The sequence below is a fragment of the Selaginella moellendorffii genome, unplaced genomic scaffold (assembly GCF_000143415.4).
Source record: "Selaginella moellendorffii unplaced genomic scaffold, v1.0 SELMOscaffold_12, whole genome shotgun sequence".
In the NCBI taxonomy this organism is placed as follows: domain Eukaryota; kingdom Viridiplantae; phylum Streptophyta; class Lycopodiopsida; order Selaginellales; family Selaginellaceae; genus Selaginella; species Selaginella moellendorffii.
Window position 1 is genome coordinate 378,100 of NW_003314273.1, and position 24,721 is coordinate 402,820.

At 48.2% G+C, this 24,721-nt stretch overlaps 7 protein-coding genes across 9 annotated transcripts; 4 read left to right on the plus strand and 3 right to left on the minus strand.

Annotated features, from left to right (window-relative positions):
* Window positions 1-3,664: 3,664 nt before the first annotated feature.
* Window positions 3,665-8,113, minus strand: LOC9659220. 2 transcript variants are annotated; one of them, XM_024674468.1, is made up of 25 exons: window positions 7,972-8,113; window positions 7,753-7,873; window positions 7,625-7,696; window positions 7,465-7,566; window positions 7,243-7,411; window positions 7,061-7,159; window positions 6,864-7,013; window positions 6,776-6,815; window positions 6,680-6,728; window positions 6,546-6,628; window positions 6,398-6,496; window positions 6,226-6,341; window positions 6,039-6,169; window positions 5,918-5,988; window positions 5,759-5,861; window positions 5,560-5,699; window positions 5,354-5,512; window positions 5,188-5,291; window positions 4,960-5,135; window positions 4,725-4,905; window positions 4,573-4,672; window positions 4,351-4,519; window positions 4,208-4,290; window positions 4,058-4,134; window positions 3,665-4,000 (listed from the first exon to the last, which is right to left on the minus strand). In XM_024674468.1, exons 1-25 carry the CDS (start codon window positions 8,053-8,055, stop codon window positions 3,829-3,831), a joined length of 2,850 nt encoding a protein of 949 aa, XP_024530236.1. In that variant the 5' UTR covers window positions 8,056-8,113; the 3' UTR covers window positions 3,665-3,828. The 2 variants fall into 2 exon arrangements, with proteins under 2 accessions (XP_024530236.1, XP_002969469.2); XM_002969423.2 differs by having other exon boundaries at window positions 4,725-5,135.
* Window positions 8,105-9,267, minus strand: LOC9660260. Its single transcript, XM_024674475.1, has 5 exons — window positions 8,959-9,267; window positions 8,819-8,896; window positions 8,663-8,762; window positions 8,448-8,599; window positions 8,105-8,353 (listed from the first exon to the last, which is right to left on the minus strand). The coding sequence occupies exons 1-5, from the start codon at window positions 9,244-9,246 to the stop codon at window positions 8,150-8,152; spliced, it is 822 nt and encodes a 273-aa protein (XP_024530243.1). The 5' UTR covers window positions 9,247-9,267; the 3' UTR covers window positions 8,105-8,149.
* A 147-nt stretch (window positions 9,268-9,414) lies between these two features.
* LOC9660261 (chaperone protein DnaJ) lies at window positions 9,415-10,492 on the plus strand. The gene is made up of 5 exons (XM_024674439.1): window positions 9,415-9,607; window positions 9,680-9,742; window positions 9,797-9,936; window positions 9,999-10,136; window positions 10,202-10,492. Exons 1-5 carry the CDS (start codon window positions 9,415-9,417, stop codon window positions 10,409-10,411), a joined length of 744 nt encoding a protein of 247 aa, XP_024530207.1. The 3' UTR covers window positions 10,412-10,492.
* On the plus strand, window positions 10,478-12,286 carry LOC9659221 (pentatricopeptide repeat-containing protein At4g02750). Its single transcript, XM_002969176.2, has 2 exons — window positions 10,478-10,878; window positions 11,005-12,286. The coding sequence occupies exons 1-2, from the start codon at window positions 10,478-10,480 to the stop codon at window positions 12,284-12,286; spliced, it is 1,683 nt and encodes a 560-aa protein (XP_002969222.2).
* A 67-nt stretch (window positions 12,287-12,353) lies between these two features.
* Window positions 12,354-14,005, plus strand: LOC9659222 (cysteine proteinase 15A). Its single transcript, XM_002969177.2, has 4 exons — window positions 12,354-12,906; window positions 13,129-13,248; window positions 13,325-13,571; window positions 13,636-14,005. Exons 1-4 carry the CDS (start codon window positions 12,424-12,426, stop codon window positions 13,893-13,895), a joined length of 1,110 nt encoding a protein of 369 aa, XP_002969223.2. The 5' UTR covers window positions 12,354-12,423; the 3' UTR covers window positions 13,896-14,005.
* Window positions 14,006-14,023: 18 nt separating this feature from the next.
* LOC9659223 (protein SMG7) lies at window positions 14,024-17,530 on the plus strand. 2 transcript variants are annotated; one of them, XR_002992323.1, is made up of 8 exons: window positions 14,024-14,117; window positions 14,202-14,277; window positions 14,364-14,927; window positions 15,000-15,122; window positions 15,174-15,358; window positions 15,415-17,184; window positions 17,239-17,328; window positions 17,393-17,530. XR_002992323.1 is itself a non-coding variant. In XM_024674469.1 (7 exons), exons 2-6 carry the CDS (start codon window positions 14,221-14,223, stop codon window positions 17,180-17,182), a joined length of 2,697 nt encoding a protein of 898 aa, XP_024530237.1. In that variant the 5' UTR covers window positions 14,024-14,117; window positions 14,202-14,220; the 3' UTR covers window positions 17,183-17,184; window positions 17,239-17,332. The 2 variants fall into 2 exon arrangements, 1 of the variants encoding a protein (XP_024530237.1); XM_024674469.1 differs by lacking the exon at window positions 17,393-17,530 and having other exon boundaries at window positions 17,239-17,332.
* LOC112346176 (probable serine incorporator) lies at window positions 17,518-19,096 on the minus strand. Its single transcript, XM_024674471.1, has 6 exons — window positions 18,913-19,096; window positions 18,618-18,860; window positions 18,448-18,559; window positions 18,216-18,390; window positions 17,924-18,164; window positions 17,518-17,874 (listed from the first exon to the last, which is right to left on the minus strand). The coding sequence occupies exons 1-6, from the start codon at window positions 19,094-19,096 to the stop codon at window positions 17,543-17,545; spliced, it is 1,287 nt and encodes a 428-aa protein (XP_024530239.1). The 3' UTR covers window positions 17,518-17,542.
* Between the last annotated feature and the right edge of the window lie 5,625 nt (window positions 19,097-24,721).

The following is a 24,721-nucleotide window of genomic DNA, read 5'->3' on the forward strand; positions in this document are numbered from 1 at the left end:
AAGCCACCCGCTGGAGCAAACAAGAAGAAGGCAGCAGCAACCAAACAGGAGGACAAAGCTGCTGTGGCGAATGCTCCGGCTGCCGAGAAGACTGTGAAGGAAGCCGCAAAGAGGAAGACGAAGACGGTGGCACCATCGCCGCCAGAGAAGAACGAGGCTGCCGGGGCGGCGGAGAACGTTGGAGCAGCGGTGAAGAAGACGAGATCAAAGAAGAACGCGGGGGCGAGCGATGCAATCCAAGGAGCACAGAAGAATGACCGCGCCACGGATGGAGCAGCGACGAAGAACACCAGATCAAAGAAGAACGCAGGACTGAGCGATGCAATTCAAGGAGAAAAGAAGAATGGCAGCGCTCCGGATGGAAGTGGAGCGATCCCCAAGGTTTAGGAACCACCAGTGACGCTGATCTGATAGTGATGTAGAAAAATGCGAGCGATTATTTTGATGATCTCAAAACCTTTGTTTTTGTCACCTTTCTTCCTTCTTTGCCAAATATAATATTTTGACCCACTCGATTCTTACGGTCTCACCTTTTTAACTTCATCGGGTCTTAACCTCTTGTGGAGCACCGAGAGGGAGCAGTGGAAGAGCTTTTCCAGCTCCTCCAGCGTCTCCTCCACCGATTCCAAAAGATCGACTTCTCCGCGTTCCAGAGCGATGCCAAACTCGCTCTCCGAGCTCAGCTGGAAAATCCTTGCTTTGCAGTGAGCGACCTCCGAAGATTTGGAGATGGAAGGTGACAGTTCTAGCACCACCTGTGGGAAGAGAAAAGCTTTGATCAAGAGAAACAAATCTAGACGGGGTTGCTTACGCTCAGAGCCTTTGTAACAATGCGAGCTCCAGCATCGCAATCAGAAGCATCGTCACGTTTGGATGGTTCGAGTGGCCACAACGCTGCAGCAAATGCAACACCACTCCCTGCAGATCATACACGCTCAACAAGAGAAAGAAGCCGGGATATGATACTAACCTGCTATAAGTCCTTTCGCTATAGAAGAATTTATGGCTGTTGCTGCTTTTTGCATACGTCCCACCCTCTCATGGAAGTGATCGCGAGTAGCACCGCTAACCTGCGAACTAACAATCAGCACTGCTCGAGAAAACTCATCTTACCCGCAACTCCAAAACACTGCTCAGGGGCTGATTCTCCGAGACATTACCCGACCGGTAAACAATCACCTCATTCCTGCACATTACAAGCTGCAAGAAGGCTCAAGCATGTAGAAACTTATAAAAACTGCGAGCTTGATATATTACCTTGTTAGCTCTCCCGCGACAGCTGATAAAATCCGCTTTTTGATTATCCACAAGCTTCCAGCAACAACAAATGCAAGTGAGGAAAGGAAAATGAGCAAACGAGACGTCGTTTTACCTCAACACCCAAATAAGTCCGTAAAGCATTCAAGCTCTCGTTGCGCACTTTCAGAATCGTAATGTTAGACTGCAACAATCACGATGCTCAGCTCAAGATTTATTCGCAAAAGCCACACTTACCTTTACATTCTTGAGCATGTGCCCCTTATCCACATTCTTTGCAAAAACTACAAGCCGTGCGTACGCCTGAAAAAACATAGCATAAAGTTAAATTCCCTGCTCAAAACGGAACAATAGAGCCTTACACCCTGAAAAAGTTTGTGCCAAAAACGGTCTAAGGTAGACGTGTCATTGCACAGCAGAACAGTGTAGTTTTGTGTGACCACCATCTCTTGATTAAAACTCTTGAGTACTCGCTCAACAGAGATAACCAACGCGTCGAAGCATTCTACAGCATCGTCCTCCGCTATATCATTCTATGCAAAAGAATCCATACAGGATAACTGATAGAAAGGAGGACAAGAAAAAAACAAATTCTTACATCAACTATGATGTGACGAATTGAGGTTCCAATCTTGACTCTGGCCTGATCATCCAGAAGCTCTAGAAATTCCTCTCCCCCGTACAAACGGCCAAGCTGATGATCAAGTAAATCAAACCTGGAGAGAGTAAGCGAACTGTATAAGCTGTATTACCGTCAGGAAATGAGATGCAGTGGATGGTACTCTCGCCATTTCCCTCAAACATCCTCGCACTGTCTCGATCGAATCTATGAATCCGTGCCTGAAGCCGTCTGCTGGAACCCGTGTCATAGCCTCCATGTCAGCGACTGCAGCAGCTATAACATTCTCAGAGTAGAAACCTGCACAATCCACTGAATGTGTATAGCAAAACTACCAACATAAGGCACAAGCTTACATGCTAAACTCCGTGCCTGTGAATTTGTGAATGCACTATGCCCAGAACAAAGTTAGCAAGAGACACAGCCGCAAAATAATGCTGACCTCTCGAACTGAAGACATCTATTGATTTCCTCGTCGTGCTGGCGTTTGAATACCATTCGTAACTTCTGTGCCGTCCATCCATCTTTGCACACTCTGTCGCCGCAGGCGAGCCGGAGCAGTCCCTCGCAGAGAACCAATGATCCGTCCAGAAGCTTTCCGTCCAAGCCGCTACCATTCCAGAGAAAAACTTCACGCGCATTCCAGATGTTCGACACCACGTACTTGCCGGCTTTCACTCCGCTAATGTTTCCCTTGTCCGTCAGTAAGTTGTTCACGTTCTCTAAGCGATCCTGCAGATTCTCCTGAGTCCAAGGCAGAGTTTTCGCGAAATAGCCAACGCGATCTGGATCCTTCTTCCTGATCCGCTCGGCCCGAAGCTTCTGTTGCTTAGCGAAGGACGCGAAACCGTCGATGCTGCTGGACGGGTTGACAGAGATGACTCCGTAAGGGTCGAGGACGGACAGCCGCCACCTTGTTGCATCGATGGCAATAAGGTAGACGGGCCTCGGGGAGAAACCATTTTGCAGATTCTCCAGGCAAAGCTGGTTGCCGTAGGAAGCCAGCTCCATGCGCGTCTTCACGTTCCAATCCTTGACACTGTCCGTCTTACAGTCGATGACCGCGTCGTAACGAACATTCTCGGGTGGTATGGTGTCAAACACCTCGTTGGCGAGTGCCTCCTTGTCCGGGTTGTCCCAGAAGATCTCATCGTGCTCGCCCTTGAATTCTTCCAGCGCCTTCTTCGAGATTGTCCGCAGCACGAAGTCAGCTTGGCCTGAGTATCCTGGCTCGAGTCGAAAATGAAAAGCGCCATCTTGTGCCAGATACAAGATCTTGCTTTTAACATGCGCCAGGCTTGGAAAGATTTGCTGAAACATAGCTCGGTAGTTGGATTCTTGGAAGGATGGGAATGCGGAATGGAGGCAGCGGAGAGGGCCGAAAACCGCGAAAGCCTTGACACAGCGGGGATCCATGACGGAGGAGAACTTGTCCATGGGGTTGCCGCTCTGCCAGGACCTCTGCGTCATGAACGGGAAGACGTTCAAACTCAAAGGTTTTGGTATGCTGCCACCTCTTCCCCATCGACCTCTCTCACGCCCACCTTCACCGCTCTCGCTATCACTATCCATTCCTAATATACCCTAATGAAACAATTGAATGATAAAGGTTGAGGTTTATAAGCCCTTCCTAAAAAATTTCATTGTGCAAACTATTCCTTTGGATTGACGCTCTTCTTTTTCAGGCAAATGTAACTGAATCGATTGGTCATGGGAGGAAATCAAATGCCGTTCGCAAGTGAGTGAGAGAGGCCTGCTTTGCGGAAAAGAAATTTAGCGACTAAGTAATGGAAAACATATAGTAATAGATACCATGTATATATCTATATGAAAACAAGGTGGGGAAACAGGATCGCAACACTACCATGATAAGCTTGTCACGCCTTGTCTCTCTCAAAATTCTCGGTGAAGTTCTTAGCAGACTTGGCTTTTAAAAAGTTAGGACATATATCTCAGTTGATTTTGGGCTTTAATCTTCTCGGCCACAATGCATACCGCAGCATGACAGCCACCACCGCAAGCCCAAAACAGGCAAACAGCTCCCTTGGAACATGAAGGTGTCCATGTTGGGTACAATGTAAGGGGTGCAGCGCGGTGATTATCGCATCTGATTGCTGTGTTAATCTGAGAATACCACCATTGTAACTTAGCCTATAGAAGATGGTTTCAATGAATTTCTACCTCTCAGACGCATGTCTCAGTGACGAGAGTGACCGAACAGCGTCGTCGAATTTTGCTTTCCCAACGTTGATAGAAATCTGGAATGATTTGGGCGCGGGCGTCAGCTGGCTAGTTCTATAACTGTAAAAGATTCAAGTAAATCAGACTCACTTGTCTCCATATGCCCACAACTGAATTGTATTCTTGCAGTAACTGACGCTCCATCGACTTAAATGGTCTGAACACTCGTTCGTCTGCAAAAGTAGAACCTCTTAAGCACCTGTGGAAGCAACTAAACAGAAGACTTGTCTTACGGGTTGGCTCTTTGGACAGTCGTTCAAACACCGCGTTCATCTCTTGCACCGATTCGTCCAGGGCGGAGACGATGTAACTTCTGGCTATTGCGTCCGTGTGGAGAGACGATATCGTGTAGCCGCTTGAGGTGCCAGAAAATGGATGGTTTCCAGCGGACCACGTCCAGTCCTAGCCCGAGCAAGATCAGTTTTAAGGTATCACGAAACCAGGGAGGTTCTCACCTCGTCGGCATTATCGTGTGCATGGCTATAAGTCAGGTGTGTTGGCATCAAGCCGGACAAATGCTCCGCGACGGCAGCAACGGCGGCTTTGATAGGTGAGCTGCAGCGATGATATAAGACATATCTATAGCTAGATGTAAGCGCGAACTTACCTTGCATCCCAATCGATTGATTTGCCATTGCATTGTAGGTGGCTTGGCCACGATGATTGAGCAGACTGCATAACAATAACCATATCCGGAAGTGCCTTTGCCAAATAGTGCTTGTCAATAAACACAGACTCATCCGATCTGATGAACCAGAACACTGGCACTTCCAGCGTCGACTTCGGAACTGAAAACAGCAAACCGAGCGAATCGAGTGAAAAGAACGTAAGAACTGTGCTACCTGATCTCGGACTTCTGGCGGTTAACTGTTGGAGCTGGTGTTGGAGAATGATCGAGTCTAGATAGTTACGAGTTGATTGGCTGTGTGCGCCATTCATTTGCAAGACAGGTATAACCGCGGCACGGCGCGCAACTGAGAATGCCATTGCCAGGGCCGGATCCTCAGAAAGTCCTATCCTGAAACGTTCAGAGTTTCAGTAGAACGTCAAACAAGTAAAACACTTCTTACAAGTGAACATTGTATTGGAATGTCTGGGACGGAAGTCTGAGTGTTGAAATCGCATCCTTTACTTGGGAAATGTCTAAAGGCAGCAAACCGATATGTCTAGTTCTCTGAAAAAGAAAAAAAAACAAGTAGCCCGAGCAATGAAATAGAGCCAAATGAGAACCCATACCTCTTCAGTGATTACGTATATTTGAATAGAAACTTTATCATAGTAATGGAATGCTCCTTCTGCTGTAGAAGGGGTGATTACATGTTTCATACCCGCTGTTAGCGTTGCGCCGAGATGAGCAAGAAAAGAATCCCTGGCAACAGAGAAGTTTTGTACGTGCTGCAAAAGCGTGATGTAAGAAGAATTGTGGATTCAATATGCAATACCTCGTGGATGTCTCCAAATAGATTCCATTTTTCTACACGTTGCAACACTGCTAGGGCCTTTTTTTGATGCTCTTCGTCATGACCTTCAGATCGCAACGAATCTAACTCGTCTTTAAGATCGTCCATCCTCTCTTGCAATTCTAAACAACATATCATAGATTAGAAACTAGTAACCAAAGCTATAAATAAGTTTATTCACCTTGGCATAAAGCGATTTTTATCTTCCGGCCCCGGCAATGCTTTTCTGCGAACATGTCATAAACATCAACTTCCGCCAGAAGTACGTCTATAGCTCCGTGCCCCTGCAAAAAAATTAAACAAAATGAAAATTGGAAAACCAGCAGCTCTTGTGTCCTACATCGTCCATCGTTGTAAACCGACCATCCATAGCTTCTTGAAGTTCCTGAATATGATCATCATTTGAAATAACTAAACCCGCCGCCGTTAGAAGTTCTCTAAGAATCACATCTGATCATTACCTCCACCGTTGACCGCTAAACTACCGAAGAGCTTCTCTACGGACGGCAAGCTCCCAACCGTACGCACGCCTACGCCACCAACTGTTGGTCCCCAATGGAATGGACCGGCCGTCAAGTCTATGAATGCCCATCTAAAACAAAAGGGAAACATATATCAGCACGTTAAGTCGACAGGTAGCACTCTTACCGCCCTTGACCAGTCCACGTATCAACGAGGCATTCTTCTACCGTCTTGAATGCGTCTGGGTTTTTCAATGTTCTCTTCAAAGAAAAGGCTAAGTCATGGCTTGATTCCGAGAGAACCTGCCGAGTTCTGTTAATAACAGTGTGGTAAGAAAACAGGGACGTTAGCAGCTTACCTGCTGAGTTTTCATAAACAACAACTCTTCTGAGGCTTTTGATTTCATTGACGCCTCGATTGACTTGAGTGCATCTGTATACTTCTGAGTCCATTGTTTCTGCCAATGGACGAGGACGTTAGCATTTAAATTAAGAATACAACGTTACCATGTCCATGTGTTGAGAGGATGTCCAAGAGAACTTCTGCCTTGGATGTTTTTCATGTGAAGGTTTTCTTAACTTCTCGATGTCTGTCAGCACAGGTTTCAGGATTTCGTCTGAAGTACAAGACAGAAACTAACCTAGTGGATTCCGCTGCTTTGTTGTCTTCAACGACTTCAAGTTGGAATTCTGAAAACAAGAGCATCAGAAAAGCAAAAGACCAAGGAGGAACTTACTTTAGCAACAAGTTTTAATTCCGAAATGGACAGCCCGCGCCTAAAACATATCTGATTATCGAATTTACCAACCAGCTAAAACTATTACCTGTAGCCGTAAGTCTTTCTGCTCTCGTCACGCTTAGGGTTCAGAACATAGATGTTATATGCATCTTCCAATTGCAAATAGTGCGTTAAGCTCTCGAATAAGTATGACATGCTATCCATGTCCACTTGCCAAGTAACTTCAGAATCTGGCCTGCCAAAACGAACAATAATCCAATGCAAAACATGACAATGGAGAACCTTGAGTCACTGGTATCTTCCCTCCGGGAGAGAACTTTGATGGCGTACTCAAAAAGCTTAGTTACTTCAGTTCCCATATCGATAGTATGCACGGAATAGCTGGATTAAAGAAGGGAGTTATGAACAAACAGCTCAAGCAAAAAAATGACCGACCTTAGTCTCTCATCTCACAATATACTTACTTGTAGTGCGTATAGCTAACAAGAGGGAGGTGCGGCCTCGGGGTACCATCAGCTCCGACCTTATAAAAGGGTGTAAGATCGTCACCGAGTTGAGGTATCCGCGTGTGTTCCAAAACATGATCAATGTTTGTAAACCAGCGCTCCATCTCGTCCTCTCGCAGCTTCACATCTGTAAAACCACGCGAGTTTAAAACAACGTACTCAAAGCCTGCTGTCGATTACCATGGTTTCCATGGCCGTCAAAGCCGATGAAGACGAAGGTAATTGGAACAGGTAGATAGATCGCATCGATTTCAGTCATGTTTAGATACTTGGCAATTCTTCCTACAAGAACATGTATGCGCAAAACGTAAGAACAGAGACTTTTTCCACTTTTTTTTACCGGAGCCAGTGAAATTTGCAAGAGCTTTCTTGCTCAAATCGTGGGACTCGAATCGCTCGAAGTCGTCATAGCCTGGAGTTACGTCCATAAGAACCAATACACGAACAACAAACATGGACATTTCTTACTTCTCCACATGAGAGTGTCGGTCCAGAACTTTTTGGAGCGCGCCATGTCGAAAAGAGAGAGCACCGAGGTCTTGGATTTGAACCTAGAGGATGTGGAATACACAGCTTGACCCGAAACATCCTGGATCACAGCAAAGAAGATGGAGTGAATCAAGATTTAAGCAGCATTTTCCTCCAAATTCTATGTTCTTCGCTGGCCCTACTCTAGATTCGACATACCTCGGGAGCGCAGAGCAGAATGCCGAGGAGGAGGCCGATCAAAGCGCGCATCCACGCAGCGCCATAGCGGCGATCCAGCGCCATCGCCGTCAGAGCCGAACCCGCATCGGATCGATCGAGAGAAGAATTAGGGTTTTAGAAAAGTAGAAAATATTTCTCTCTTTTGGTTTTAGTGGTGTTAGTGGTGTAGCTTGGAGAGAAGATACAAACAACACGATGACAAGAGGATGGACGTGGAGAAGAAGAGAAGCTCCATGCTGGAAGTCACTGGAATTTTCTTCGACTTCTCAAACATCCCAACGAGCAGCACCATTACTATAACATGCCCGAGCTTTGTCTTGAGCTCGTCCAAGGATCGAATTTCCAGCCACTTTGGACGCTCCTGGAAAAGAGAAAAAACATTTATTAGGGAAAGAAGAACATAGTTCTATGTTCTTCTTCTTTGATAGTAGAAGAACTTAGTGATCGATGCTTACTCGCAATCTAAAGAGACCAAATAAGTTGGATCCACAAACGGTGGTCCTCGAGCCTTCCATACAGTAGCCTCCAGGAACATCCAAGCTCGCAACGAAGAGTTCATACAATCCCATTCCAAAGATGAGCATCACTGTTCCAACCAGGTAGACATCTACGAGAAAAAAAGCAGAAAAAATTAACTTTTTTTCTTGGATGGTTGATCTAGAACTCTTACCGACAGCTTCTACGAGCAGCAGTATGACTTTTCCAGATCCAACACCGGAATGGCAATTCTGGAAATACTCGATGAACGATTTGGCGATGTAAGTGGATCCCTGTGACAAAGATTTATTTTGTGACAGAGATTGCTATTTCGAAGAGATAACTCTACCTTAACAAAGCAAAGAAGAGCTCCAGCGAGTGATCCAAACACTGCAAACAGCGTGAAAAATCGACAATTGAAGATCATCTGATAACACAAAGGTTGGAAGTTTCAAGTGATTCTCTAGATAGAAAAACTTCCACTCTTACTCTTTCCAAGTGTTCCTCCACATTCTTGCTGTTATCACTGATGAGCTGCTGCTTTTGATCCGCTGTTGCCGACACCGATCCATTGCCACACGAGAAATTGTAAGAAGGATCGTGATGGAGCTGCTGCGCCGAGATTAAAAGCCTCTGCGCTCCATTCCTTCCAAAATCCCTTCTATTGTTGATTCTACAATCGACTACGATCACTGGCCTTCGACGAATCGTTCCACACTTTTGTGTTTTAATCAATCGTTTCAAAGGAAGAACAAAAGACGCACTGGCAGACGCCATGAAATCAACTCCACACAAAGCTTTTCAATACTGCCACGTCGGATAGATTGTCCTGGCGGACAGCCCACCACGTGGAATCCCACACTGACGTGGACAGTTTTTGCCGTTGGTACGAGAGTGGGATATTCTCCTAATATTTGTAGGGGATCTTTACTCCAGTTTTAACCTATGGCGGCAGCGTTCTCTCTCTCTCCGACCGCCCTGCGCGTCGGCCTCCGGCGGTGGCGTCCCGGCGCCACGATTAAATCCGCTAGGAGCAGCAAGAATGTGTTGTTGCGGCCAAGGATCGCGCAATGGCGAGCTCTCGGCGGCAGTGCGGTGCCGGGATGGAATGCCAAGGAATCGCCCTACGATGTTCTTGGTAAGATTAAGATTTTGGTGGATCAGATCTTTCTTTCTCACACCTGATGTTGCTATCGAGGCGTGGAAAGAGATTGCAATGAAGAAGGAATCAAGTCTGCCTATCGCCGCTTGGCGAAGCTCTATCATCCAGACGGTACGAGCTTGTTTAGATCTTTCTTGTCAGGACGCTTAGCTTTATCTCTCTCAGTGTACAGTGGAGATACCCAGCTACTGGAAGATGAAACCGTGGAGGGAAGATTTATAAAAATCCAGGCCGCGTACGAGCTCCTCACAAATCAAGAAGCTCGTCGGAGCTACGACTATGACAACAGAAGTGATCCCATGAAGGTTCGTAGTTTTCTTCTTCTCGGTGTTCTTTTCTTCTTTGTAATCGCTGGAACTTGTAACAGGCTTCCAAGGCTTGGATGGAATGGTTTATCAAGAAGAAGCAAGCATATGAGCAGAGAGGAGATCTGGCTGTGACTTTGTGGGCACAACAGCAGCAAAGAGAGATGAATCTCAAAGCCCGTCAGCTTGCACGACACAAGGTGAAAAGTTCTCGGACACTGCTTTGCTTGTTCATACGGATAGATGTTTTCTTTCTGAATCTCAGATGGATCCGGAGGAGGAAAAGCGGATAATCGCGAAAGAGAAGCAAGCCTCCACGATCAACTTCGAGACCACTCTCAAGCGGCATACTTTGGTGCTGAAGAAACGAGACATCGAGAGGCGACGAAGCGAAGAAGAGGCTGCCAAGAACAAGCTTGTGCAGCAACTTCTCGCGTCCGAGGGCCTCGAGCTAGACGATGGAAAAGAAGATTAGTTTTACTCTCTACCAGGTACCTTCGCGCCATTTAAATCTTTGAACTTTGGAGCATCGCAGGATGCCATGGGATCGCTCCAATCGCAGTCGCCATGGGCCGATCTCGCGAAGCAAGTCACTCGTCACAGGAAACTCAGCGAAGCCGAGCGCGAATCCAAGCGTCGAGACGGCAATTCCACCCATTTCTTCGCGGACCAGCTCAAGTCGTGCAAGAGCCTCACGAAGGGTCGTCAAATCCACACCCAGATCCTCGAGACAAAACACTACCGCAACATCTTCCTCGCCAATCTGGTGATCGAGATGTACGGCAAGTGTGGCAGCGCCGAGGAGGCGCTACGAGTGTTCGAGGATCTGAGCGAACCCAACATATTTTCCTGGAATATCCTTCTCGCGGCGTTGTCACGCAATGGCGAGATCGATCGCGCCAGGATGGCGTTCGAGAAGATGCCGGTGAGAGACGCGGTGTCGTGGAATGCGATGATCGCAACATATGCCCAGAACGGGCATCTAGAGAAAGCCAAGAACTTCTTCGATCGAATGCCCAAGAAGAACTCCATCTCCTGGAACTCGCTGATCATGGCGTACGCGCACAGTGGATTCGTAGGCGAGGCGCGAAATCTTCTCTTCGCGATGCCGCAATGGGATCCAGTGTCGTGGACAACGGTGATCGCAGCGTATGCCGCCGTGGGAGATAGCAAGGAGGCCGTGATCCTCTTCCGGATGATGGATCTCGAGGGGATTCCCGCGGATGGAGTGGCTTTCGCGGCGGTGCTGGATGCGTGCGCGAGCCACTCGACGCTGTCCGACGGCGCGGCGATCCACGCGAGCATCCTCGAGAGTGGATTCGCAATCAGCACGGTGGTTTCCACCGGATTGGTGAACATGTATGGGAAATGCGGCAGGCTGCGCGAGGCGAGGGCGATCTTCGATGCGATCGCGTTCCGGGAGAGGGATCTGGTGCTGTGGACGTCGATGATCGCGGCGTACGCGCAGTGGGGGCGCGGCGAGGCCGCGATCGAGGCGTTCCAGAGCATGCTCTTGGACGGGATCGCGGCAGACGAGGTCGTGTTCATCAGCGTTCTCTGCGCTTGCAGCCACGCCGGGCTGCTGGAGCTGGGCTGCCAGTACTTTGCGTCGATCGAGCCGGACTATCGGGTAGCGATCGGCGTCCACCACTACGCCTGCGCGATCGATCTCTTGGGAAAGGCTGGCTGGCTGGACGAGGCCGAGAGCTTGATCGAGAGGATGCCGTTTGATCCGGACGGCGCTTGCTGGACGGCGCTTCTGGCAGCGTGCAAGCTTCACAAGGATGGAGATCGTGCGGAGAGGGCGAGCGAGCGGGCGATGGCACTGGATCCCGACAGCGCCGCTCCCTACGCGCTGCTGGTGAAGATCCAGGGTGGCGGCGAGGCCTCCGAGCAGACGACGCGGCGGCGATTGGAGCGAGGGGTGCGCAAGCTCGTCCCGGGGTGTAGCTCCATCGTGGTGAGGGATCGGGTGCACGAGTTCACGGCCGGGGCGATGGATCATCCCCGCGCGGCGGAGATCTACGAGGAGCTGGAGCGTTTGAGGGCCCCCCTGGCGGAGGCGGGCTACGTCCCGGACACCGGAGTGGTGATCCAGGCGGTGGACGAGCGCGAGAAGGAGCGGATCGTGCTCGCGCACAGCGAGAAACTGGCAGTGGCGTTTGGGCTGCTCGCGACGCCCGCGAATTCGCCGCTGCGCGTCGTCAACAATCTCCGGATGTGCTCCGATTGCCACTCCGCCATGAAATTCATCGCGTCCATCACCCGGCGCGAGATTGTGGTGCGCGATCTCATTCGTTTCCACCGCTTTGACGAGCAAGGGCGTTGTTCTTGCGGGGATTACTGGTGAGTCAACGAGTCAACGAGTAAATTCTAGGGCAGCCGAATTTCTAGCGTTAGATATTTTTGGGGGCGATTCTTTTCTTCCCTCACATGTTTGTGTCTCATATTTGCTTTCCCTTTCTACCCTAGCTCGAGCTCCCAGCTATGGCGATGGGGAAGAGCGCCCTGGCTGTCCTGCTGCTATCTCTTGCCATTGCGAGCGCTGCCGCTGCGTCCTCGCAGAAATTCGACTCCGGGATCCGGGAGGTCACCGACACAGCGCGCGACGAATCGAATGGCCGATTGGACGCTGCCAAGGCGCTACTCGATGTGGAGACTCATTTCAAGAGCTTCATCGCGAGGTTTGGCAAGGCGTACGCCACGGCGGAGGCCTACGCGCACCGGCTCAAGGTTTTCGAGGCCAATCTCGTGCGCGCCGTGAGCCACCAGGCGCTGGATCCCTCGGCCGTGCACGGCATTACGCAGTTCTCGGATCTCACCGAGGAGGAATTCAAGCAGCAGTTTCTAGGGCTGAGGGTTCCATCGCGTCTCCGGGAGGCCAACAAGGCGCCTGTTCTTCCCACCAACGATTTGCCGGAGGATTTCGACTGGAGAGAGCACGGTGCCGTGACCGAGGTCAAAAATCAGGTAAGAAGAGGGAAAGAGGGAAAGAGGGAAAGTGGAAGCTCCCAAAGTCTTGGAAGTTCCTGGCGAATTTCTAGTGTCGGTGTCACGTTTGATTTCTCTCTTTGGTTTGAGTTGCCAGAGTCTTGTTTGTTTGCCTGGCTCTGGAATCTTTCCTTTTGGATTGCTTGCTTTCTAGCCAACTGTTTCTCTCCTTTTCTAGAGATCTAACTGGTGGATTGACAGGGCGCGTGCGGCTCTTGCTGGGCGTTTAGTACCACTGGAGCGATCGAAGGGGCGCACTTTCTGGAAACCGGAAAGCTCATCAGCTTGAGCGAGCAGCAGCTGGTGGACTGTGATCACTCGGTAAGGAAAAAGTTTAAAATGCTTGGTTTCTACGCTAGCACGATCTGATACTTGTGAATTGGAATTGTCATCGCAGTGCGACCCCACCGACAAAGTTTCCTGTGATGCTGGCTGCAATGGCGGGCTCATGACAAACGCTTACGACTACGTCATGAAATCCGGGGGCTTGGAGACGGAGACCGACTATCCTTACACCGGCAATAGCAACGGTAAGTGCCAGTTCAATGCCAACAAAATCGTGGCAAGCGTCGCAAACTTCTCCACCGTATCTCTGGACGAGGATCAAATCGCTGCCAATCTGGTGAAGCACGGCCCTCTTGCAAGTGAGTTCTCTTGATTTCCAGACTCCAAAATCACTTTTTTTTCTCACTTCCTTCTTCATCGCAGTTGGTATCAACGCAGTGTTTATGCAAACTTACATCGGAGGAGTGTCCTGCCCGATCATTTGCAGCAAGCACCACATCGATCACGGCGTTTTGCTCGTCGGCTACGGTGCCAAAGGCTACGCTCCCATCAGATTCACCGAGAAGCCTTACTGGATCATCAAGAACTCGTGGGGAGCTACCTGGGGCGAGCAGGGATACTACAAGATTTGCCGGGGCCATGGAATGTGTGGGATGAACACAATGGTGTCCACCGTCGCGTAAGAGAGCTCCATAGCTCATATCAATGTAAATACATTAACTATTATCTATCTAAACCACCAGGATACCGTACTTTACGTACGAAAATAAACACGGAATGGATATTCTTCTTATGTCCGTACTGCCCTTTTTTATGCCTTTCCAAAGCCTAAAAATTTTTTTTTGTTGGTTTTTTGGTTATGGTGTTGCGGCGAGTGGAAATTTCGAGACGATAGATCTGTGAAGGTACGTGATCCCTAGCGGCGCCATGGCGGAGCTCCGCGAAACCCCTTCCTTGATCTTCGCCATGGCTGATCGATTCTTTCCCAGGCATTGTCGATGGTAGTGGATGACGACCGTCTTAGGTGATGCCGACGGCGCCGGAGGAGAACGCATCCATAGCCAGGTAAGATTGCGCTCTTCCTCGCGCTGGCTGGCTCGCTCGCGTTCCTCGGGGCTAGGGCAGAAGGATTGATCCCCCTTTTCTTGTAGGTTATCGAGCTAGAGAAGCAGCTGAGAGCCAAGAGCAAGGAAAAGAAGGATGTGCGCAGCTTGAGGACCAAATTCCGCGAGAAGAGCGTGGCGATCATATTGGGAGACCCCGAGTTTGCCGAGAAGCGTGACATCGGGGCGTCGCTATGGCACCTCGTCTTCTACAACGTGATAGAGGAGTTTCGGGGCAGGATTCGCGCTGCCGCCTCCGCCGCCGCCGGGGGAAAGGCAGTGAACCTCCGCAAACTCTTGGGTGACTTTCGCGAGTTCATCGCCGACGCCACGAAGTTCTACTGTGGCCTCGTCTTGAAGATCAAGAAAAAGTATGGCTTGGCACAGGAAGGCCTTGAAGGTGGCGACTCCGACGCTCTGGGGGTAGATAGTAAGAGGCTGACTTACTTCCGGAGGTCTTGCTATAGGATCTTTATACATCTGGGTGATCTCGCTCGCTACAAGGAGCAGAATCCCGACAGTGAGAACTACTCGCCGGATTGGAAGCTACCAGCTAGTTATTATTTCAAGGCTGTGAAGCTATGGCCGGCTACTGGGCATCCTCATAACCAGGTACGTTATGGACTTCCAGATATTAAAGCTGGCTCCTTTCTCATTCCCCTTGGTTTTTTTTTCTTTTTGCAGCTCGCTGTTTTAGCAACTTACTCGCACAATGACTTCCTTGCCGTGTATCACTACTTTAGGAGCCTTGCAGTCGATGACCCCTTCGTTACGGCGAGAGATAACCTGGTTCTTCTTTTTGAAAGGGTTTGTTTTCTTGTCTGCCGTTGCATTTTGTTGACGTGTTGCTTGTCACAGAATCGTCAGCAGTATAGTGAGCTATTAGAGAAGAAACGCTCTTTGGATGTCCATAAAAAAAAGCCCGCGAAGGAGCACGCGAAAGACGCTGAGAAAAAGCATTCCGGTGACGACGAAACCGAACTATTGCGAACCTTCTTTATCCGTTTCGTGCGGCTGAATGGAATACTTTTCACCAGAACAAGGTACCACTTTTATTTGTTCCTCCAACGCTGTACTAATGCTAGTTTTCCTTTACCAGCCTTGAAACGTTCTCTGAAGTCTATCAAGAAAGCGTTCGCGACTTGGAGAAATTACTGGCTCTGGACGTTTCAACTCTGGAAGGACTATTTTCACCCGAGCTACGGAAAAACTCAGACGTTCCTGGGTTGGCGCTCGTGGTACTTCAACTTGTCACAGTCCTCATATATTCCGTCCCGAGTGGGAGTTCTCGCAGCAGCTACGCAGACGTTCTTCAGCACTCGACTATGTCCAGGCACGCACTCGCGGCAGCTTTCAAGATTGTCGGGTGCTTCATGTCATCTTGCACGAAGTTCAAGGATATAGGCGAAAGTCCTTTTATGCCAGCATGCCTGGTTTTCTTAGAATGGCTGGCCTACAAGCAGGAGTGGGCGATTGGTAGAACGGTAGAAGATGACAAACAGTACGGTGCACAGGGTTTTTTCTGGAAGGAAGCCTTGGCTCTGCTCAACACGGTCTGTGAGGCTGAAAGTTGGGATGGGGTTGCAGATGAAGCTAGTCCGACTGCCTTATGGGAAGACCATGAGCTGAGGGGCTTCACTCCATTACTTTCGGCACAGCTCAGACTAGAGTATGACAATAAGCAGCCTGAAGAAGCGGCGGCTTTGCGACTGCGAAGGCTTTTGTCTGCGGGGAAGTCTATTGCAGAGCTAGTGGATGCTAGTGATACTGGTGCAGGCCTCGCCTTCGACAAAGACATGGTTAGATTTTTCTTAGCAGGGAACCACATGGACAGGAGGTCTAGAGAAAAGGTGGTGCTCTCGAAAGTGCCTGAGCAGGCAGCTAAACAGGAGCCTAAACAGGAGCCTTCCGGACAAATGCTAGTTACTGAACCACCCGCATCAGCTTCCAGCGTTCCTGTCAATGAAGACGAAGACGACGAAGTTATAGTTTTCAAGCCTGCGGTCAAGGTTTCCCCTCCAGTTCTCACCGAGAGGAATGATGGTATGGTCCAGGCAGGGACGGTTACGCCGCAGGTCCGGGACGATTTGGTGCCGCCGTTGGTTCGAGGCGATCAACTGGTGCCTCAAATCCCGGAAGACTTTCCCGCGCCTCCAATCCCTGACGACTTCGCTGCGCCACCACAAGCTCGGGATGATTTCGCCGCCACCGCCCAGCTACGGGACGACTTTGCGGCGCTCGGTCGAGAGGAACAAGCTCGTGACGACTTCGCTGCGCAGCCCCCGCAAGCTCGAGACGACTTTATGGCACGGCAGGAGTTCGTGTCACAACAAGCTCGGGAGGAGCTTGCGGCGCTCGTCCGAGACGACTTCGCGGCGCGAGCAAAGCTGAACAGCGTGCGGCCTCCGCCGGGCTTCGGGCCAATACCGCAGAGGGCCGTCTCAAAGTGGAACGAAGGCTATCGGAGTCCTGCTCCTCAGTCGTTATTCGGGACAAACTTCGGCATATGGTCGAACAACATTCCAGTGCCGAAGAGCACAGCGTATCCTTTTCCCGGCATGGGAATGCGAACGCTCCAGCAGATCGAGCAGCAGCAGCAGCAGCAACAGGCGATTCCAATGCCGCCTTTCCAGCCACCGCAACCTTTGTATAACTCTTGGAAGATTAGCGATACGAATGCCCTCGAGCTCCAGCTCCAGCAGCTCCACCAGCAGCAGCAGGAGCAACACCAGTTGCATTTGCAACTGCAGCAGCAACTCCAGCAGCAGCCCCCGCAGCCTCCGCAACCTCAGCATCCGCCGCCGCCGCCGCAGCACCAGCAAGCAGCCTTTCGACCATACTGTCCGCATGATCCGTTCGTCTCATAAACGTAAGCTCTTATCACCTTTTCTGGCGCGTTTGTTCTGACTGTGTGATCTCACAGGTCGAAGATGATTGTGCGCACGAGCTTCCAGATGCGTGGCATCTAAAAAGCTGTATGAGATCCAACTCGCCATCTACGCAGGAGAACAAGGTAAGAAATGAAGAAAAACTCGATCAGTTTTTGTTCCTCATTAGTTTGCTTTTCTTCCATGCAGACGTTCCAAAGTTCTCACAATCGATTTGCAACACTAGACCCATGGTGGAAACTCTTAATTTGTTTCCAACCAAAGACATTCAATTTCTTCTCTAAATTTACAACACTACCTTAGAATAAACTCGATGATATTTGCTTACTTTGCATGCGTTTAGAAGAAGTCTCGATCTGGAAGAACGAGTGGAGCTATGAGTGACCAAATGTATAGCGCCGATGTGAACCACATTGTGCCAATCCGGACCCATACCGAAGGCCAGCCAACGTCGATAGCATCCTTGTCTCCGGGATTTCCCCATCCGGTGAGCAACATAGCCGAGTACATGCTCGCGAGAGCAAAGACGAGATAAAAGAACGAGTAGACCGTGACAGGACAGTGCTGGGACGATTTCTTTGCTTCGTGAAAGTTGTGCTCAGATCCAGCGCCACTTAGTTTATGGCTGTTTTCAAGATCTCTCCTTGAGAGCAAAGGTTGCAAAGGAGCATCTGGAAGAAGAATTGAGTAGAACAACCCACAAAGCTGCTGTATCGTTACCTTCCTCGCGAGGAGCTGGCGGTGACAGGAAAGTGGTCGAAGAGCCTGCTCGAGCCGCGGAGTATATCACGGAGATAAGCGTGGTGGCCATTCCCATGACAAGCGTGTTTGTAGAAACCACCTCGGCGTGCTTGGGCACTCCGATGCACTCGTAGTCTCGTGGCTCGCTTGACAATGCACTGTAGCATAAGTACATGCAGTAGAGCGCTATCACCGAAGCAGGCAGCAGGCTCCCATTCACCTAGAACAAAAAAAAACCATCCTTCACACTCAGCAAAAAAAACGCCATTACCTGAGGATGCACAGAGATAGCAGCGAAAGCGATGCCGAGAGATAGTGAGGTCGTGATAAAGAAGAGATTGAGCTCGCAATCTTGATAAGCAGGATTGAACCACTTATACAGGTACCCCGAGAAAACAAAGGTCGTGATGTAGCACACAAAGGACACAGCAAGCAAGGCGTTATACCTGTGAAGTGTGAATCTTGTTATACGTATGAGGAAAAGAAACTAGGAAGAACATTACCAGAACTGACTCTCTTTGGCAATCCACGCAGCATTCCAGTTGTATGTGAAATCCAAAAGCACGACCATCTGGACCAGGAGAAACAAGCCAGACCCAAACCTCGAGAGTCTTCCTGACAGAAGAACAAAAACTATGGTTGTAAATCCAAGAGAAAGAAACACTAGATTTACCATAAGCATCCACGATGTCGTTGGGAAGAAGGATGAGGCAAAGCACAGTGAGACCAGACCAGATGATAAGCTTGATCATCCAGTTGCCACGATGCCAAAAGTCCCTGTGATTGCTTTGGTACTTAACTCCAAACATAAGCAGCGCCATTCCTATGAAGAACGAGAAACTCCCAAAGCACACGCGTAGAACAGCTTGTGTGGCAAACCAATCCTTGCCAGGCGAGTAAGGGAAGTGATTGATCCCTGCCACAAGCGAAAAAAGAATAAAATGTTGGTGCAAATCGCAAGAACTTACACGGGATTTTCTCCAAGATTGGCCATGCGTGGTCGCGCAGCATCCATGCGAGCAGCAAAGAGAGCGCGAAGAGGTTGCAATATGCGATTCTTGCTGATTGGCGAGAGATGCTGCTCGCTAATCCCTTACAAGCCTGGCAAGCGCAAGCCGCGCAGCAGGAGGCTAGACAAGATGTCCCCCACATCGCTCGCTGGATCGAGAGAAGCAAAACCCTAGAATTTGATTACATTGTCCCTCGCTTTAGGGCTTATGCAAATGCCAAGTGTCTCCTCGCTTCTGGCGCTCAAGGAATGCGGCAGCGCGCGTCTGCGATCCAATCCAGTGCGCTGGAATCTGGCTGCCAAGGGACAGGATTGCGAGAGCTTGAGGAGGAGCTGCGTAGAGAAGGGGGCAGAAATCCATTGCCTGGCTGCGAAAAATGGATTGGAAGAAGATATCTTCGTGGCGAGTAGCTTGGATGCTCTTTGGGTCTTTTGCAGCATGGTTTTCGGCTACGTGTAAAGCGGGGAGTTAGCGATTGGATTGGAGCTGTTTGCTCGGATGCAGTGATCCGGGAGATCAAACATTTGTCGCGGCAATCAAGGCGTGCAGTAGCTTAGCAGTGAAAGAAGAAGCACAAAAGAGAAAAGGTTGCAAGGTGGTCGTGAAGGAAAGATCGTTGGAGAAAGGAAGAGTGATCCACGCTTAGGCAGCCAGCCGTGGATGCGACCGAGTTATATTTGTGTCGAGCACCTTGGTGAAGATGTATCTCAAAGTGCGGGCGTCGAGTCTTTGACGGGATTCCACGCAAGAATGTGGTATCTTGGATGGCAATCAGGAAACTAATGGTAACTTTGGAACTCTTTGTGCTGATGCAGCATTCACCACACATTTTTCTGGTATGCTTTGCTTAGCTTTACCTTTTATAGCTAAGGGAAGAAAGGTTTTTTATTTTTAGTACTGAATCCAAGCCATAAAACTAAAATGCAAATTAAACCTAATTAAACCCAAAATGGTGGCAAGGTGCAAACATCATGAGCCGACGGAGGCTGAGCATGGTGTTGGTAACGCTCCTGGGAACTGGCACCACGTCTTCTCCACGCTCATCACCAGCCTCCCCATGGCACCGAAGTATTGCATCTCTGGCGGCTTGCCCTGCAACACCCACACCACACCACCCATGCCCAATCCGGATCTAGATCCGCGTAGGAGCAAGCCACACTAGAACCCTGATCACCACCACCACCACCACCACCACCATCCACGAGATACAAAGTCCCGATGAAGCTCCGGGACTCCACCAGCGACATCTTTGACTGGAAGAACTTGCGAGATGATCCGCAGCATGGTGCAGTACCCGTAGATGATCTCGGACATATGCTCCCACGTCTTGCCCTGGACGAGCATGGCATAGCCTATGCGCAGCGCCGGCGATGGCGTCCACCATGCGGTGGAACCACCTGATGTGCGTCACGCAGCATAGCCTCGTAGCTCAGCCTGCCATACCACATCACCTCTCTTGGGCCGCCCTTCTGGAGCAGCTCTCTGTCCAGCAGCACCTTGCAGACGCGCTCTGGGAGATGGAGCTCGTCGCAAAGATACCCAAAGGTCCTCTGGTGGAGATCCCTGCCCTGGTGCATCCCGTGTCGGGAAGCACAAGGTCCACGTCACTAGCCACATCATATATCCTCACCAACCGTCAAGAATCAGAGAGGTAAGATCCTCATGGCTCACCACTGGCGCCCAAAACAGAACCGTAATGACGAGGATGAGCGAGAACGTGCAAGGGCTCTAGCCGTCCTTGCTAGAGTGGAGAAAAAGATCCGCGACCGGAAACGCCACGAGCAGCTTTGCCCACAGTGTAGGCGCGTGTGCAGTGCTTGTGGACGCCCTTTCCCCGCGTCTCACTCCCGTCAATAAAATAGATGGCATTGTACATTGGCAAGCTTAAGGGGATGATGCAAGAGCTTAAGGAGGCTGGCACCCTGTCTCGGACGATTATGCCAAAGCTTTCCTTCTCTATTCGGTTTCTTCTGAACTCCAACCGTCTTCCTCCATGCTCTCCTTTGTATCCGTTTGGTGTTTGCTTTCTTAGCTCGACATTCTCGCTCTATATGCCCCATCTTCCCGCAGTAGGTACACGGCCCCTTCTTTTTCTTGTTTCCATTTGTGGTCTAGCCAGGTGTTGGTGTCGCAGGAGAACTGGCAAATCCGCGAGAATTCCCACGCTTCTTGGCATTTCCATTTCCTGACTTCTTGCCGATGAACAAAGCCTGATCACGAGCAGAATCTGAGGACGTCGTGCCTGCTTTTCGCTCCAGAAGCTTGCGCTCTTCTTCCAAGAGATTGGATTAGAGCTCGTCTAGGGTCTTTCCTGTAACGAAGGAGAGCATGGAGGAAGACGGTTGGAGTTCAGAAGAAACCGAATAGAGAAGGAAAGCTTTGGCATAATCGTCCGAGACAGGGTGCCAGCCTCCTTAAGCTCTTGCATCATCCCCTTAAGCTTGCCAATGTACAATGCCATCTATTTTATTGACGGGAGTGAGATGCGGGGAAAGGGCGTCCACAAGCACTGCACACGCGCCTACACTATGGACAAAGCTGCTCGTGGCGTTTCTGGTCGCGGATTTTTTTCTCCATCTAGCAAGGACGGCTAGAACCCTTGCATGGTCTCGCTCATCCTCGTCATTACGGTTCTGTTTTGGGCGCCAGGATCTTACCTCTCTGATACCATGAAGTGGCTCTTTAAAAAGAAGTATAAGGCGGATGGGAGTGTGGAGCGATTCAAAGCCAGATTTGTCGCTCGTGGCTTCTCGCAAATTCAGGGAGTTGACTATTCTGAGACTTACAGTCCGGTAGTTAAGCTAACCAGCATCCGCTTGCTTCTGGTTTTAGCAGCCGAGCTTGATCTTGAACTCCATCAACTCAATGTGCGCACAGCATTCCTCAAGGAGGGTGGCACAGCCTCAAGGTTTTGTCCTTCCAGGCCAAGAACACATCGTGTGCTGGCTGCATAAAGCTCTCTATAGGCTGAAACAAAGCATAAGGTCTTGGTGGTTTTCTAATTTCTCTTGGCTTCATATGCAGCTCAGCTGATGGTAATCTCTACATCTACTTTGTGGAAGTAACCTCAAAGATGCATCTATACTTGTTAAGCTCGACTGGACAAAGGACAAGTGCGTTACAAAAATTTAGACATTATCTTTTATCAATAAAAGTAATTGTTTTTTATGACCATAATGCTATTTTATATTTTATTAACAAACCGTGTATATCTGCTTGACTAACTAAATGGTTTTTACTATTACAAGAATATAATCTTAAAATAGTACATAGGCTTGGAAAATTTTATGAGCAAGCCAATTTCCTAACTATATCACTATAGGAGAGTTGTTAGAAGATATACAAATCTATTTTTCTACAGGCACCGTTCCATCTTACTATAATTTACCAGATAAAAAGAAGTTTTTTTTATCTTGAGGACATGATGTTATTTTATTGAGGGGGAACACTTATATAAATTAAACATCGATGGAACACTAAAGAGATGTGTTAATAGGCAAAAAGAAAAAAATGAAATCCTAAGGGAAACTCACTCAGGCCCATAAGAAGGTTATATTGTAAACGAAATCACTATTAGGAAAATTTTATAAGCAAGGTTGTGGTGGCCTATACTTTAGAAAGATATAGCAATTTTTTGCAAAAATTGTGATATTTGCCAAAGGCATAAACTACCTCCTAAAAAGCAAATCCACAAAATAAATCCTACTTATCCATATGAAGTATTTCATAAATAGGGATTAGATTTTGTTGACAAGAAATAAAAGGAATAAATACATTTTAGTCACCACTGATTATGTGACTAAATGGACAGAAGTTATGCCAATGAAACAGGCCTCAACTAGTAATACTATTAAATTCCTTTATAAAAACATCATTATAAGATTTGGTTTGTCGAAAGAGATCATCACAAATAGAAACACCTATGTCATTGATGAAAAAATAGAAAGTTTTATACAAAAATTTATCCTTAAGCACAAAAATTCTATGCCATATTACTCACTAGGGAATGGTCAGGTTGAATCTACTAACAAAGTTCCTAAAAGTATCTTGAAAAAGATTGTAAAAGACAATAAAAAAGATTGGAATGAGAAAATTCTAGATGCTTTGTGGGCTTATAAAATTGCATATAAAGCCTCCACAAGCATGACACCATTTTGTGTTACTTATGACCAAGAAGTTTTAATGCCTATGAAATTTATAATTCCCTCTTTGCATATTGCAATTAAAAATGGCTTTGACTAAAAAGCAGCTCTTAAATGAAGATTTGCTAAAATAGAAAACTTAAATGAGCTCTTAAACAAGCTTAAACTTAGAGCAATCTAGACCTTACATGCAATTCCAAAAGCCAAAAAGGCTATGCATGACAAACAATTGAAAATCTTTTACAAGCTTAAACTAAGAGATAAGATCCTTTGGTATCAAGGCAAAATAGATGATCTTGGACATAAATTCGAGAGAAAATGGAATGGTCTATTTAAGATATTAGCTTCAGAAATTGCTGAAATGCACACTTTAAGTAGGGACAATATTGCAATAGTAAATTTAAACTGTTTAAGCAAGTACTATGAAGATATAAGCATAAATATTATCTATATCATAGGGTATAAAACTATAGATAAGCTTGTGGATGATGCCCTCACTAGGATTTATTGTGAGCGACTAAATTTTCCATTCTAATTTAGTCACTTAACCACATTTCTGACCATTTGGAGGAGTTTTACTCACAACCTCCATAAGCCCTATTCTGGACTTAGAGACTTGCTAGCCCTGAGAATAACATTCATACACTCAACCTTTGCACTTGATTCAAATGCTACACGTGTTTGATCCCATGACCGACACCTAAAGGTACCACCGACATATCAGCCCATTACACTAAAGCCATGCTTACTCACCTTTGTCACATTGGTGGTCCAACACTACTTGCATCATAGTCCCATCTCTCAAAGACTAGGTTATCTATCCATGAGTGATCATCTTAGTTGCACTCTTTAGCTTCCTTAAGATGCCTGCAAACATAGGGAACAACCTTCCCCAATATTCCTTTTTCATTCCCCATCAAGTCCTTTTCCATCCATAGCCGTGTTCGCTAACACTGCCATTGGATCAAGGCCCATAGGCTTAACTATTATGTCCCACTAACCTCTAAGACTTCCTTGCTACATGACCGCATCCTTGGTCCCCACCAAATCCCTTTTTGTCCATAGTTATGTTCGCTAACACTACCATTGGGTCAAGGCCCACAGACCCAACCACTAAGTTCTGTTGGGGGAAGGAGGGACACCTCCCCCAACGCTCACTTAAACACGAGAAATGCTTCAATACTCTTCACAAAAATGCCCCCCCTTGCCCTTGTGGGGCAAGGGTTTTATACAAAGAAGATGGATAATATTCTGAGGACCAGAATATTCCCTCTTTCTCTCACTCTCTTGGTGGCCACACTCTAACATGCAACCACAGTGGATTGTGCTAGCTCCAGACGTGTGAGAACCCACCGGAGAGTGTAGAGTGTACCTCTACTATTGATGCCAAGTGTTGGTAGTTGCGTGAAATAGTAAAAACTCTAGAAAACAAAGTGGAAAAGAAATAAAAGAGGTAGGTGTGGAGATAAGGAGGAAAACTTAGTGGGAAACCTTGTAGTCAAACTGGACCCTGAAGTTGAAGAAAAAGTGTAAAAAAAGTGGGAAACGAAGAGAAAAATAGAGGGAAAAGAATGAGTACACAAAAAACTTAATCTCTACCTAAATTTTGGCTCAGGAAAGTGTAA